General features: G+C 44.5%; 2 protein-coding genes across 8 annotated transcripts; one reads left to right on the top strand and one right to left on the bottom strand.

Annotated features, from left to right (window-relative positions):
* Nucleotides 1-30: 30 nt before the first annotated feature.
* On the bottom strand, nt 31-11,038 carry lrrc40 (leucine rich repeat containing 40). Of its 3 annotated transcripts, none has more exons than XM_058072425.1 (16): nt 8,156-11,038; nt 7,534-7,730; nt 5,888-6,069; nt 5,747-5,820; nt 5,543-5,672; nt 5,323-5,446; nt 5,103-5,242; nt 4,743-4,915; nt 4,548-4,638; nt 2,932-2,977; nt 2,614-2,716; nt 2,438-2,545; nt 2,253-2,357; nt 2,086-2,163; nt 1,834-2,019; nt 31-218 (listed from the first exon to the last, which is right to left on the bottom strand). In XM_058072425.1, the coding sequence occupies exons 2-16, from the start codon at nt 7,676-7,678 to the stop codon at nt 113-115; spliced, it is 1,791 nt and encodes a 596-aa protein (XP_057928408.1). In that variant the 5' UTR covers nt 7,679-7,730; nt 8,156-11,038; the 3' UTR covers nt 31-112. The 3 variants fall into 3 exon arrangements, with proteins under 3 accessions (XP_057928408.1, XP_057928407.1, XP_057928406.1); XM_058072424.1 differs by lacking the exon at nt 8,156-11,038 and adding an exon at nt 7,859-8,021; XM_058072423.1 differs by lacking the exon at nt 8,156-11,038 and having other exon boundaries at nt 7,534-7,803.
* On the top strand, nt 7,830-9,979 carry smim24 (small integral membrane protein 24). 5 transcript variants are annotated; one of them, XM_058072432.1, is made up of 4 exons: nt 7,830-7,971; nt 8,956-9,083; nt 9,228-9,357; nt 9,467-9,976. In XM_058072432.1, the coding sequence occupies exons 1-4, from the start codon at nt 7,964-7,966 to the stop codon at nt 9,555-9,557; spliced, it is 357 nt and encodes a 118-aa protein (XP_057928415.1). In that variant the 5' UTR covers nt 7,830-7,963; the 3' UTR covers nt 9,558-9,976. The 5 variants fall into 5 exon arrangements, with proteins under 5 accessions (XP_057928415.1, XP_057928417.1, XP_057928416.1 ...); XM_058072434.1 differs by having other exon boundaries at nt 7,830-7,975; nt 9,467-9,975; XM_058072433.1 differs by having other exon boundaries at nt 7,844-7,971; nt 8,959-9,083; nt 9,467-9,978.
* Nucleotides 11,039-13,722: the final 2,684 nt, after the last annotated feature.

Genomic DNA, 13,722 nt, shown 5'->3' with positions numbered 1-13,722 from the left:
CCAGGAAAAATAAGGCTGCCTCACCTGACAAAGAAAATAAAACCGTTGCACAAAGTATCTTTAATGACTTAAGCAACAATCTGGCATGCAAATCAAGGCTCAGGGCCAGGGATCATGTGGGAATGCGACTACGCAGGTACTCCAGGATGGCGTCAGTTCCTTTGGCCACAATGGCGGCTCGCGGTGTCCTGAAAGGATTTCCCTCCAGACTGAGAGACCTGGGAGACATGCACAGGCTTAGTTATCACTCGGGATCGACCGATATGGGTTTTTTTTTCCAGCCGATACCGATTTTTTTCCATCACCCTTAGCCGATGGCCGATTTTGCTTGGGCCGATTATAACAAATATTCCAGGTCTCAAGTTTAAACAAATATTTACTGAAATGTAAACACTGATCACAGTAGGATTCGGCGTTCTTAAACACACATTTAAACGGCATTATCAACTTTAAAAGGAGTAAATATTCAACCATGTGCAAAACAGTTCTGTCGTAGTTTAAGCTTTATCTTGCATCGATGTGATGACTGCTCCTCAACAGCTCCCTAATTCCAACGGTAGGCCCTTCTAAAGATGAAGCATTCAGCAGCATTCCTGGTTTTCAGACCCATAAACTATAAACTATATTGTAGGGTCGCTGGGAGCACTTCATGATTCCCAGCGTGCTTTGCGACACCGTCGATGTAAATAGTTTGTCAGTTTGTAGTTTGCATAGTTGTTCATTCTTGGCCTGCTCAACTAGTGACAGTGCTTTCATTCGTCTGTTGTGTTGGTATGTGATGTTTTGGGGATGTCTTGTTGTCACACCATGACTTAAACCAGGGGTGGGCAAACTTTTTGACTCGCGGGCCGCATTGATATGACAAAATTTACGGGGGGGGGGGGGGGGGGGGGGGGGGGCAGACTATATATTTTACATGTAACAGTAACCTGGTATTATTGTATCTGTAAAATTGTCATGCAATCTGCTATTATTATTTATTATTTTATATTTATATTTAAATATTTTAAAAATAATAAAATATTATAATAATTACAATAAAATTAAAATAATAATTATTATATTATTATTATGTAAAATATGCAAATATAACAATAATATTATATACAATATAATAATTAGCATTAATATAATAATTATAATCATAATAGTTCTAATAATTATAATAATCTAATAATCTAATAATAATAATAATAATTATTATTATTATTATTATTATTATTATTATTATTATTATGTGCTTGTGTCCCTTTTTTCAGGAGCACTTTGTAAACAACAGACCATGTCAAAAAACGAAATTGGCTCAGGCCATGATGCCAGGTTGTATGTTGAGTTTAAATGAAATACTTTGGAAAGATTGGGCGGGCCGTATTCAAACACTTGGCGGGCCGGATGTGGCCCCCGGGCCGTAGTTTGCCCACCCCTGACTTAAACTGTTATGCCTAGCGATCACCCAGTGAAATGTGAGGGACTATGTATGGTGTAAAAAGCAAGCTTATTCTTTGACTTGCCATTCATGTTACCTTTTACAAAGCAGGTGGCAATATTTCAACTAAGCCCAACTGTTAGAGGCTAATAAAAAGTTGAAAAGGTACGCTTGTTATGATGTGGAGGCGGGTGCCTCGACTGCGCGTGTTGTATGGTCCTCCGGCAACACATAGCTGCCCGGTGGATGCCTGTCTGTAAATCATGCGTCGGAAAAATATATCGGCGAACTCACGCGCATATCGGCCGATACCGATTCAAGTAAAGAACGCAAATATCAACCCGATATATCGGCCGGCCGATGTATCGGTCGATCCTCGATGGATGTGGTTGCATGTGCACGCCTACCTGAGGCTCGTGCAAAGGCCCAGCTCAGGCGGCACACTGAGCAGGTCGTTGTTGGACAAGTCCAGTGTTGAAAGGCAGACCAGCTGGACCAGGCGGGTGGGATCCACACCTCCCACCTGATTGTTGGACAGCAGGATAGTTTCCAGGGAAACCATGTTATACAGGACCTCCGGGAAGGACTTGAACCTGCGATCACAAATTGTTGAGTCTTCTTCCTTGAGAGATGAGAGACATGAGAAGGCGGCTGCCTACTTGTTGTAGCTGAGGATGATGGAGTGTAGCTTCGTCACATTCTTCAGCTCGGCTGGCAACTCACTCAGCTGGTTGTTCCTGGAAATCATTTGACATTAAATCCGTCACATATCCAGTTTGATCTGTGCTCAGTACCAAAGTGTGTGTGTGTGTGTGTGTGTTTGTGCCTGAGGTCGAGGTGCACAAGCTGCTGCAGCCTGCAGACATAATTGCAGCAGGTGAGTCGATTGAAAGATAGATTGAGCTCCGTCAATGTCTGCATCTCAGCCAGCCTGCACGCGCAAAACACACAGTCGCAGTCCATCAGAACTTTGGTCGAAGACACGGCAGACCCGCCCACTCGCTTGCCCACCTTGGCGGTACGGCGATCAGCTGGTTCTTGCTGAAGTTGACGGATGTGATGCCGTGACCCGCTGCGGCCTCAAAGAGCTCATCCGGAATGCTGTCGGCTTTCTTGTCACTGAGCATGAACACGGGAGCCTGTTTGGTTGTGTTGGTTTTCCCGGGATGCCAGCACGCCTCGCTCACCTGTACACCAGCGACTTGAGAGTTTTGATGTTGTGTATGTTGATGGTGGCCTCGCTGGGCAGCGTCATGGCAGTCGTCCTGTCAGCAGCACTATCAGGCTCCTCTAAAAGATACACACACACACTTAGCGGGCTAGCAGTAGCCAACATGAGTGCACACTAGTTCAGACTAGGGCTGTGTCTCAAGTTGCACTTTCTTATTATCTCCTTATTAAATATGAATTGCAATCATTCGAATTAGTCCCCCCCCCCCCAAGCAGGCTTGAAACGAGAAAAGTGTCCACTAGCGGCACTCCATCCATCAATAGCAAGAGCGTACCTTTAATTCTTCCTCTCAGAAATTTCAGAAGCTCATTGGTTCCTTTCTGTGGTGAAGACAGAGAAGGACACTTTAACAGGACAGCGTGGCTTTCATTCATTAGAAATTGATAACATCTGCTTCCACTTGTTATCAGGTTTCCACTCACTGGTCTGCCCATGTAAAAAAAAAGCATGCATTTCCATAACATGACTGTATCACAACCAAAACAAAACTGCTGCACCTGTGGCCATTGGTGTGAAAAAGTGTTAACATCATCCTGATTGTCATAAATAAATATTTCAGATTATCGAACAAATTTAAATATTAGTCAATGACAACACTGAAAACAAAATGATAGAATGAAAAAAATCCAAACCAACATCGCCTGTGTGAAAAAGTGATTGCCGCCTGAACTTAATAACTGGTTGTTTTTAGTGTATTTTGGATCATTGTCCTGCGGCAGAACACAAGTTGGTTGAGGTCACCAACAGATAGCCGGACATTCTCCTTCAGGATTTTTTGGTAGACAGCAGAATTCATGGCTCCATTTATCATAGCAAGTCTTCCATGTCCTGAAGCAGCAAAACAACCCCAAACCATCACACTACCACCACCATATTTTACTGTTGGTAAATGATGTTCTTTTTCTGAAATGCGGCATTACTTTTACACCAGATATAATGGGACACACACCTTCCAAAAAGTTCAACTTTTGTCTTGCCAGACCTCAGAGTATTTTCCCAAAGGTCTTGGGGATCATCAAGATGTTTTCTGGCAAAATTGTTTTTGTTCTGCAGTGGTTTCCGTCTTGTAACTCTGCCATGCAGGCAGTTTTTGCCCAGTGTCTTAATTATGGTGGAGTGATGGCCACCGACTGACCTTAACTGAGTTCTTTGGCTGTTGCTGTGAAGTTTTTTGTGACCTCTTGGATGAAGTCTCGGGGTTTCATGTTTTCGCCATTTGTGGATAATAGCTAAATGGCTCTCACTGTGGTTTGCTGGTGTCCTAAAGCTGTAGAAATTGTTTTGTAACCTTTTCCAGACTGATAGATCTCAATGTCAAGTTTTGTTTTTCACACAGGGCCATGTACTGTAGGTTTTCATCTTTTTTTCCTCCCTTAAAAATAAGTTTCATTTAAAATAGTTGTGTTGATTTGTGCTGTCAGTGACTAATACCTTAAATTAGTTTGATGATCTGAAACATTTAAGTGTGACAAACATGCAAAAAAAAAAGGAGGAGGGGAAACATTTTCACACCACTGTATGTGGAGTGTGGCATATGTTCCATGGCAGAGCCCATTTCACACCCACCCAAAGTATGACACATTTGGCTAGTGTGAGCACAATGATCCACATGTGGGCGCGGCATGCTTCCCGCACTCTGGCACCATTGGAAGAGGAGGGCAGGGCACGAGACAATTCCATGCATATGTGCGCAATACAGCCAAGTCATAAAATGACTATATTGCAATTTAATATAGGTTGTGGGTTATTAATGATAACATACACAATTCACAATAGAAATAACATACTACTAATAATAAGGAACCGTCAAAATAATCCAAAAGTCAAGGTCAAAGCACGCGTATATTCGCGTACGCAATAAAGACATGTCTCTACTCTAAGGTCACCTACTGTCAGCAGCTCCCTCCTGATCCCACGCAGAGGATTCCCTTCCAAAAGCAGAGTCTTCAAGTCAGGCAGCAGGCTGAGTGACGCTGGAAGGCTGACACGTCAAAAACATGGTTTCACGTCTTATGCATGGAACCAAACACTGATGAAAAAACAAAATAAAGACGGGAGTCGACAGAGTGGAGTTTGTGACCTTACATGCCGATGTCGTTGTTGGTGAGGTCAAGGCGTGTGAGCGTGCTCAATGTGGCCACCTGCTCAGGCAGCACCTTGATCTTGTTGTCTCGCAGCTCCAGCAGAGAGATGACGCGCAAGCTGGCCAGATGCTCTGCCTCCAGCCTCTCGATCTGGTTGTTGCCCACATACAGCTCCTGCACAGGCACGCTCTTAAACATACTATGCTTGTTTTTATTACGCCAATCTCCAATCTTTTAGCCCAAATGCAAACCAGACGGGTGAGAGCTAATGCTAAGCAAGTTAGATGATATGCCTAGGCTACAAATGGTACAGGTCGCACACTAAATATACATCGGAATCCCGCCCTGGCTTTGGTCTTACCTTGAGAGCAGGAGCGGGAAGCAGCGGGAGGAAGCGGAGCTTGTTGTGTCGGAGGTACAGCTGCTCCAGAGCGAGCATCTTGGATAGACCGGCGGGAATGTCGCTCAGCAGATTGTTGCTGCAGTCCAGAAGCTTCACATCTGTGCAATCAAATCAAGAGCAAAATAGAGTTCATCTGGGTCCCTAAACAACCTAATGAGGTGCCGTGGAGCGATCTTACTGGTGAGCTGTGCCAGGCTGTCGGGCAGACAAGTGAGCTTGTTGTGACACAGGTGGAGCTTCTGCAGACAGCTGAGGCGACCCAGGCTGGAGGGGAGCTCCATCAACTGGTTATTGGACACGTCCTGCGACCAATGACAATGTGAGTCACATCCATGTTTGGACAGGACCGCTTACATGTCCCACAATGTGAAGCTGTGCAGTAAACGTGGGCGCCCTACCAGATCAGTCAGCGCCTCCAGCTGTCCCAGCTCCTCTGGCAAGACATCTAGTTGGTTCTGCTGCAGCGTGAGGCTTCTGAGGTTCTTCAGAGAGAACACCTCCATTGGCAGCAACGTCAGCTGGTTGTGACTGCTCACACACCGTACACCAAGAACATGCTTGATCAGCACTGCATCCCAGAGGGACTTGATGTCCAACTGTACCTGAGCCGCAGCTGCTGCAGCTCCTGCAGCTCTCCCAAAGCGCTTGGTAACATCTGCAGCTGGTTGTCATGTAGCTGCGGGAGCAATGTTACACATTATAGTCTTATTTAACAAGACTTGGCTGAGTCTGGTTTCACGTACATCCAGAGTGGAAAGAGCGGGCAGCAGTCTGATGTCCTCAGACAAGGAGGTCAGCTGGTTGGACGACAGCAGCAGCTTGGTGAGATCCGTCTGCTCCCACCAGCGCTCCGAGGCTCCAAAGGAGAGGTTCTGTTTGGCTTCCTCCGGCGTGTCCAGGTTGAGACGAAACACATTCGCTGGCACTGACGGTGCAAATAACACAAACTTCAATTTAATAATAATACAGGTGATTATTTCTATTCCTTCTGTAGCCATAGGTTGTGTGTCAGGCCAAGTAGAAAATGTGAACGCTTGTAAGAAAAAAAAAAGTGATATGTACCAGTCAAGGGCGTCAGAGTGGGGGTAAAAGCTGGAATGGTCCCCGTGGCTTTTGTTAAGTTTTACATAAATGTTAAGATAATGTAAATATTTCTGTGAAAATAGAACAACAAGGTTGGTTTAATCAAATGTATGCTGCCTTGAGACGACCTACACTCACTTTGTAAGAATGCAAAATGTGTCATGAGTAACCTGTTGGAAGGAAACTATAATAGTTGGGGGTCATTAATAAGCCTGTCTTTTGAAAAAGAACAACACTATCACAAACCACAGCAACACAATTTTAGGATCGACGCCCTGGTGCCAGTATATGACTAAGGCAGGGGTGCTCATTAAGTCGATCGCGAGCTACCGGTCGATCGCGGGGGTGGTACTGGTCGATCGCTGGTCGATCGCGGCGTGACATTAAAAAAATATCATCCTAGCATCAATGCCGTCACTTGATTGATATACAGGGCAGCCATTCAGATGACAACTGAATGTTGCCCTTCGGGCGACCAATCAAATCAAACGACGTCTCTAAGTGCAGCAGAACTTACGATGTCAGCCTATCATCCATCCCCGTTACTTGATTGACATACAGGACAACCAGTCAGATGACAACTGAATTTTGACATTTAGGTCACCGCTCATGCGTAAACAACGATGCAAAGTGCTAAGCTAGTCGGCGAATTGCGAGATTTTAAAGCCCTCGCTAAAGTTTATGGTCACTAAAATGAGTGAAGGAGCTGGACCAAGTAAAAAGGCAAAAAACATATCACTTCCATACGGATATGGAATATTATACGGATATTGTGATACGGATATTATCCATGACTGATAAACATTTGGAAGTGTGCTTGAGGCTGGCTATCAGCAGCTACTGTCCGGACTATGCATCCCTGGCTGGTTCAATTCAGTGCAAGTCATCAAAGTAAACTCAGGTAATTACAAAAAATGTTCATAGTTAATTATGTGTGTTTTGCAATATTGGCTCATTTGGTTATGTAAGGTACATCAACATACACTGTACGTACAAATAATCCTCAATACATTTGAAAATAAATAGATGTTTTGCATTTTTGTAGTGGGTAGATCATTTTGACTCGGTCATTTTAAAAGTAGCTCGCATGCTGAAAAAGTGTGAGCACCCCTGGACTAAGGACAACTACTAGCACAGTTGCCCAGTGACGTAACTATAGCTTTGCTTTAAAGAAAAAGACCGAACGACACCCTGAGGAAAACAATTGGCCCCGTTTATTCCACTTCTGAACGCAACAATTGAGCCATTAGATTTATTTATGTCATATTACTGATCTTTTGGACGTCAGCGGTGTGAATGAAAGTACCTTCTGTCAGCCCTCGGCCTGACAGGTTGAGTTGTCCGCTCTTGCGGGCCGTTTTGAGGAGACCACAAGGGACCGCTGGTTCGCTTGTTGGCGCCCTGAAGCCCCGCAGAGAGTCCATTGGCTCCTTTCCTCTCAAACGAGACATTTTCTAGGAGTCTATCATCAAACAGTCCTCTTCCATGGGTTGTGTTTACCGACTGCACGCACACACAGAGAGAGAAAATTCACTTCCGCCCGCCACGAGCTGCAAAACGGATCACTTCCGCATTCTTTAACAATAAAAGCGCTTGACATGTGTATACGGCAATGCTGTATTGTAACCCACCTGTGTCAATGTCAGTTTCTCCTGCCGGCGATTTAATTGATGAGGGCCTTCTCTCAAACTGTCAAGATGGCCAGTGGGGTGGCCATCCCATAGCGCTGCCACTGCATGTTCACGCAGGTATTTTGTCACACATACAGTGTACATATGATGTCATATGATTAACAGTAGTTCAACTGTGGGAATGTGTCCACACTTTTTTTGACTAAACCTTATGTCATGTGAGAAGATCATTATTTTTCTGCTTCTGCAAGCACACCGGGTCCTGTGAAAATCTGACATTTCACCCCCAAAACTCACCAGTAGTAGTAATTTACAGAAAAAAACAGCTTCTGTCAGCAGGGGATGGCTCAAAATTTGGTGGAGATGTTTATCATGACAGGAAGAACAAAAAGGTCTCAGCAAAACATGTTTGAAAACAAACAGGAAACAGGAATTAGTCTGCCATTTTGTTTTTGACTGGCCATTTTCACCAAAAACAGGTGGCCGGTGATAAATGGCGAAGGATTCTAGGCTGTTGCTATCAGCAACCTGAAATCTGAATAATTCCACTAGGTGAGACTTCTATCTAATGATGTGAATGATGAAAATGCATGGCGAATGAGTGGTTATAGCGTGCAGGCTTCAGAGCTAGGAGACCGGGGTTTGATTCCACTCTCGGCCATCTCTGTGTGGAGTTTGCACGTTCTCTCCGACTTCCTCCCACATTCCAAAAACATGCATGTTGGGTTAATTGGCGGCTCCACATTGTGCATAGGTATGAATGTGAGTGTGAGGATCCAGCACCCTTGCGGCCCTCGTGAGGATAAGCGGTAGAAAATGAATGAATGAATGAATGATGAAAATGACTGTACAGCCATTGACTTGTATAAGCACTTATTTGCATGGGGATGCGCGGGTCCATTCGACACTGCTTGCAACTACTGTTTTTCCGTTCACCAACAACAGGTTTTCTCGTTTTATCTTTTGTCTTTAGTCTTTATCATGCTGACGTATAGCATTAATGACAGTGACAAGCTGTTCTTTGCTAATAAGTAACACAGCTGCAGATGATACACGCCCAGATTGGCTGCAATAACATATCTGAACTTTGACCACAGCAGAACGTTTCAGTCAGCTTGTGAGGATTCCGCTGTGGGAACAAGTCGGTGGGAGCCATTCAGGATGATCGTGGCTTTTCTTGTCTTGTGTGTACTGCACGGTGCAGCCAAGTGCTCAGCTCATAAAGGTAAATGCCTGCATGTTTTGACCGGATTAAGAAACAACAACCAAATAAAATGATGCATTGTGCAGTCAACACGGCTCACTTCATGGATGGCTGATGATGATGACTGTATGCCATGAGAGCACTCACGTCATGTTTGTGTGTCAGGTGCGCGTGCAGCCACGGGGTCTCAGTCAGTGACGCTGCAGCCTTGGTTGACGGGCCTGACAGCCGTGGTGGTCTTCCTCTTCATTGTCTTCATCCTTCTCATCATTAAACGACTGCTCAAGAAGAACAGGTCTCTCTCACACACACATGGTCACACTTGCTGACTAGATCAACATTTTCTTCACTCTATGCCTCCCAAAGGGAAGGACTAACCTGTATGTTGTTGGCTTGTGTCACAGGCCAGAGGAAAATGAGCAGGAGGACATGTTTGGATATGAGAACAAGGTTGTGGAGATGGACGACGATGATATGAAAGAAACCCACTTTTAGGACCTGTTGTTGTGACCTGACTGATATTACATCTCATCATTGCTGAGACTTTTATTGTGACGAGCTTTAATTTATAAACAATTCATGCTGATTAATATGTCACCCTCATGTCTGGCCTGTCTGTCATGAACTGCACTATACAGTACGTACATAGAGTGATCCTGGAAAGTATTGACAGCATTTTGTGGTGTGACAGCCTAATTCCAACATGGATTACATTTATTTCCTCAAAATTCAAAACCCTGTCATGACAACATTTCTGTGGTAGTTTTTGCCAGAACTTAGACATCACATGTTAATAAGTATTCCCAGCCTGTTTCTACTCAACATTCTTGAGATGTTTCTACAGCTTAATAGGAGTCCACCTGGAGTAAACTCAGTTGCCTGGACATGATTTGAAAAGGGACACATCTGTCAAAGGTGTATTGGAAGTCCTCGGTATACGTACATGTTGTGGTTATGACGCACAGTACGCAGTCACATAGCTACACCGAGGCAGGAAAACATTGCTTCTGTTCTTTTTCTTGTTAACTTTTTGCCCTTCCATTATGTCTTCCAAGTGTAAGGTAGACTCTTCTGATGGCCGTGCATCAAAAAAGTAAAATTGGACATGGTGAAATGTTCAGAAAGGGGATCCTTGGTCTGAGCCGTTTGACTGTCGTGACCATCACAGAGCATAAAGCTGCTGCTATGAAATAGACAGTGTAAGACTGCTGGTGCTTTGGCAGGAAAATCAGACTCCTGATAAGACTGTCTCGCCCTCCCGTACAGTGTGCAACACAAACAAGGAAGGACTGTTCTCTCTTTTGTTTCAATTAATTCTTGAATATAATCTTTGTATCTTTTATGTCCTTTGTGTATTCTCTGTACAGTATCAGCGATCAACTTACAACGTGCTGTACGAATGAAACTCATTCTTGCACCGAGGACCTTTTGTATTGAGCATTGAATACTTTGTAGCCTATACATTTCATTTCTTTTGACATTTTGAATCCATTTGTAAATATTTCCAAACTGTGTTATGTGTATAATTTTGAAAATTGAATCAATTTTGAAGTAAGGCAAGAGTATAACAAAAAATATCAAAAAGTGAAGTACTGTTAATACACTACACTACAGCCATGACCATAAATACTGACATCTCTGATGATTGTACGTACCACTTAAGGACGTGGAAGATAAATATACCTATAAATGGACGATTTAGGAAATTCCTAATATATAAGACATTTAGAATAGTGGGGGTGGGGGCAGAGGAGACGGGCGTGTTCAATATTTCTGGTTAATGCCCTGCAGTGGTTTGTGGCACACATTAACTGCCTCATGTGTCCTCTTATTGTGAAAATGGTTATGCAAAAACAAAAGGAATGGAGGGACGAGAAAAGAAATACAGTGATATAATAATGATTTCCTACTCCGTGTGGTCCAGCAGGACTCAACCTCAAGACGCACAATAAGACATACATATGTACCAAGTGTATGTATGTGACATATATGTATGTCTTATTGTCGCTGCCCCTGTATTGTTTAACATCATCTCTGTGATTGGCCGGTTGTTTAGACCTCTGGAGGTGGGATAATTAGCTGAGAATGGCGCTGATTGACTGGTCTGCTTCATTTAGCAACATGTTCTTTTTTTTGCGTTCAAAACAGGCCACACGCAGAAGGGATGAATGTGTGTGTTGATAGTTTTGCGTTTGATGATTTGGACTTTGTGAGGCCAGAGTATTAAATCCGTAAGTGTTCTCATGTGGGACAAGTATATTTTTAAGCCGGTCACAAATTGACCACAGGGCCACACTTTGGACACCACTAGTTACTCTGAAGGGTCAAAATAGAGGAATTACTGTGGCTCATTCATGTGTGTGTGTGTGTGTGTAAAGAGTGCTATAAGAAGCATTTGATGAAGACCCAAATCCTTCACTTCTCAGCGACTGCCCCCTTAGTGGAATCCAGAAAAGGGTTTTTCATGCACAGAAGACAGACCTGAGCTGTTCCTTGATGGACTCTGAGTGAGAGGAACCAGACTGGAACTCATTCAGGACTTGGGTATATGAAATAGTCCCACAGGTGACATTTCGACGAAGAAGTTTCATTGCACCCAGCGAAGTGGAGATTTCCTTTAGTTGGGACGGCAAGACGAATCAGAAGCAAAGGACACATGACAAAGAGGAAGAGAGGTGCTGCTGGGTCTTCATCCACAATGTCCCGCTAGAGAAGTGGAGGACATCCAGTGAAGTTCCGTGTTGCTTCACAATCACACAAACCTCAGCCATGCCAGCCTGACCGTTCGCTGTCATCGTCATGGCAACGCCATCCGAAGGCTGTGGCGAGGCGGACGGCTCCTCCTTGAGGTGGCAACTCTGTTATGATGTCACGGCCAAGACTTGGTGGATGGTGAGTTGGACCTTTTAAAAGCTGTGGCAAATGGCATGTTTAGGTTGGAGCTGGGAATGCGTGGTGGGCTGGGGGGGGGGGGGGGGGGGTAGGGGGGCGCTGGGGGCACACCGTAATGGTCTTCATAATTTCATAATGAGGGGAGGGGCAGCGAGTGCTGACCAACGGAGCAATGCCCAAATATGAACATGTTACCATCGAGCCAGGTGCCATGCAGGCGAAGAAGGCATGGCCATAACATGTTGGCCTCCTACTGGGAAACTTTCATGACGTTTCAACATGTTGTGAGTGTGGAATTTGCCTGCCACGGCTCAGCATGGTGGCTCACATCCAGCACATCGGATTTGGATTTAGCAGCACCGCTCACAACCGCCATGATGACAAACATGGTCGATTCATAGCGACTCTGACAAACCTGTAAGGCAGGGATGTCCAAAGGTTTCACAATGAGGGCTGCATTCTGATTTTTTTTGAAAAGGGAACATTTTTGTGCATTAACGATGCTCCAACCAATACAACGCAGGTCAATATATGCTAAGCTGGTTGAACAAAACATCAAATGTACGCTGTGTTCTTGGTGACAAGGCTAATTAGCATAATAGTGGTACCCGATGCCGAGAGGCAATAAAACATGAGCTGTGGGCCCTGCTCAGCTGTTGACGGCCATCTAATGTTTGTCTTCAACACAAAATAATTCTGATTATGATTTATATAAATCGTAAACCGGACCACCGTGTAGATGGATGGGGCAGGAAGCGGCTGAGCTCGGTAAGCCAAGTTGATCTGTCTTAAAACGGATAATTCCCACTTCAACATCTGCATTCGTCTCCACTTCATCACATCCACATCAGATGATGGACATGTTTGTCTGCTATCAGCAGAGGTATATTAATATGAATATATATGTATTATCTAATAATAAATTCCATTAATAAAGACGTCCAAACCCTGCTATTGGCTTACACTGGCCTACATGTTACCATGGTAACAGGCAGTAACAAAATTTGGACCATGCTGTGGGTCTGCCTTCACTCAGAATTCCTGGTCGCTATCTGTTGTAGCCCGGCCCCTTCGTCACACAACCTTCCTGTCTTTATGTCGACTTCAGCCTTGACCTTTCGAAGGCTGAGAGAGAAATGAAAAGTCCGCCTCCCGCCTCCCTTCTTTTACATCTTCACCACGAGGCCTCCGCAGATCCTTCGAGGAACCGAAGTGCTGACTCAGTAAACCAAAAAACATTTCCTTTCTGCTCGCTGTGGCCATTTTTCATCACGTTTTTCTTGCTCCATGCTTCTGGCAGGGTGCACGCCAAGCAACATGAGCACCAGCAGGAGGAGCCACAGTACCCACTTGGGGAGGCTGAGTCAGCAGCTGCCTCAAACACACACACACACACACACACACACACAATGCATGCTGATCATCAAGCCTGCTGGGACGCAAACTGACGACTAGAAAGTTAATAATTATAAACGTGACCATTAGAATTACACGAAAAGAAAGAACAGCGCTTCCTCCCTCATTCCTGAAATATACATGCTAGGAAAACAGCTGGGATAGGCTCCAACATACTAGTGAGGACAAGTGTAACAGAAAATGGATGGATGGGAAGTCAATGACTTCATGAAACACACTAAAATCAACCCAATTGTTCTTGTTTTAGGTAAATAAATTGCCTTTTGGGGGGGCTTTAAGGCATACCGAACACAACTCCCCCATCCACAGCAGTGACAACTAGGGAGTGTCAAATACCCTCCCCCACCTCGTA

The sequence above is a fragment of the Doryrhamphus excisus genome, chromosome 5 (genome assembly GCF_030265055.1).
Source record: "Doryrhamphus excisus isolate RoL2022-K1 chromosome 5, RoL_Dexc_1.0, whole genome shotgun sequence".
NCBI lineage: Eukaryota > Metazoa > Chordata > Actinopteri > Syngnathiformes > Syngnathidae > Doryrhamphus > Doryrhamphus excisus.
Note: the sequence above shows the minus strand (reverse complement) of the source record. Positions and strands in the feature narration are given on the sequence as shown.

Excerpts from the sequence above, each read along its gene's own strand:
- lrrc40 (XM_058072425.1), bottom strand. The coding sequence starts at position 7,678 with ATGTCTCGTTTGAGAGGAAAGGAGCCAATGGACTCTCTGCGGGGCTTC. Across the intron at positions 5,821-5,887 it reads CCGCTCTTTCCACTCTGGAT|CTACATGACAACCAGCTGCA; the intron begins GTACGTGAAACC and ends TTGCTCCCGCAG. Across the intron at positions 219-1,833 it reads GGCCTTTGCACGAGCCTCAG|GTCTCTCAGTCTGGAGGGAA; the intron begins GTAGGCGTGCAC and ends CATGTCTCCCAG.
- smim24 (XM_058072432.1), top strand. Across the intron at positions 9,084-9,227 it reads CAAGTGCTCAGCTCATAAAG|GTGCGCGTGCAGCCACGGGG; the intron begins GTAAATGCCTGC and ends TTTGTGTGTCAG. Across the intron at positions 9,358-9,466 it reads CGACTGCTCAAGAAGAACAG|GCCAGAGGAAAATGAGCAGG; the intron begins GTCTCTCTCACA and ends CTTGTGTCACAG.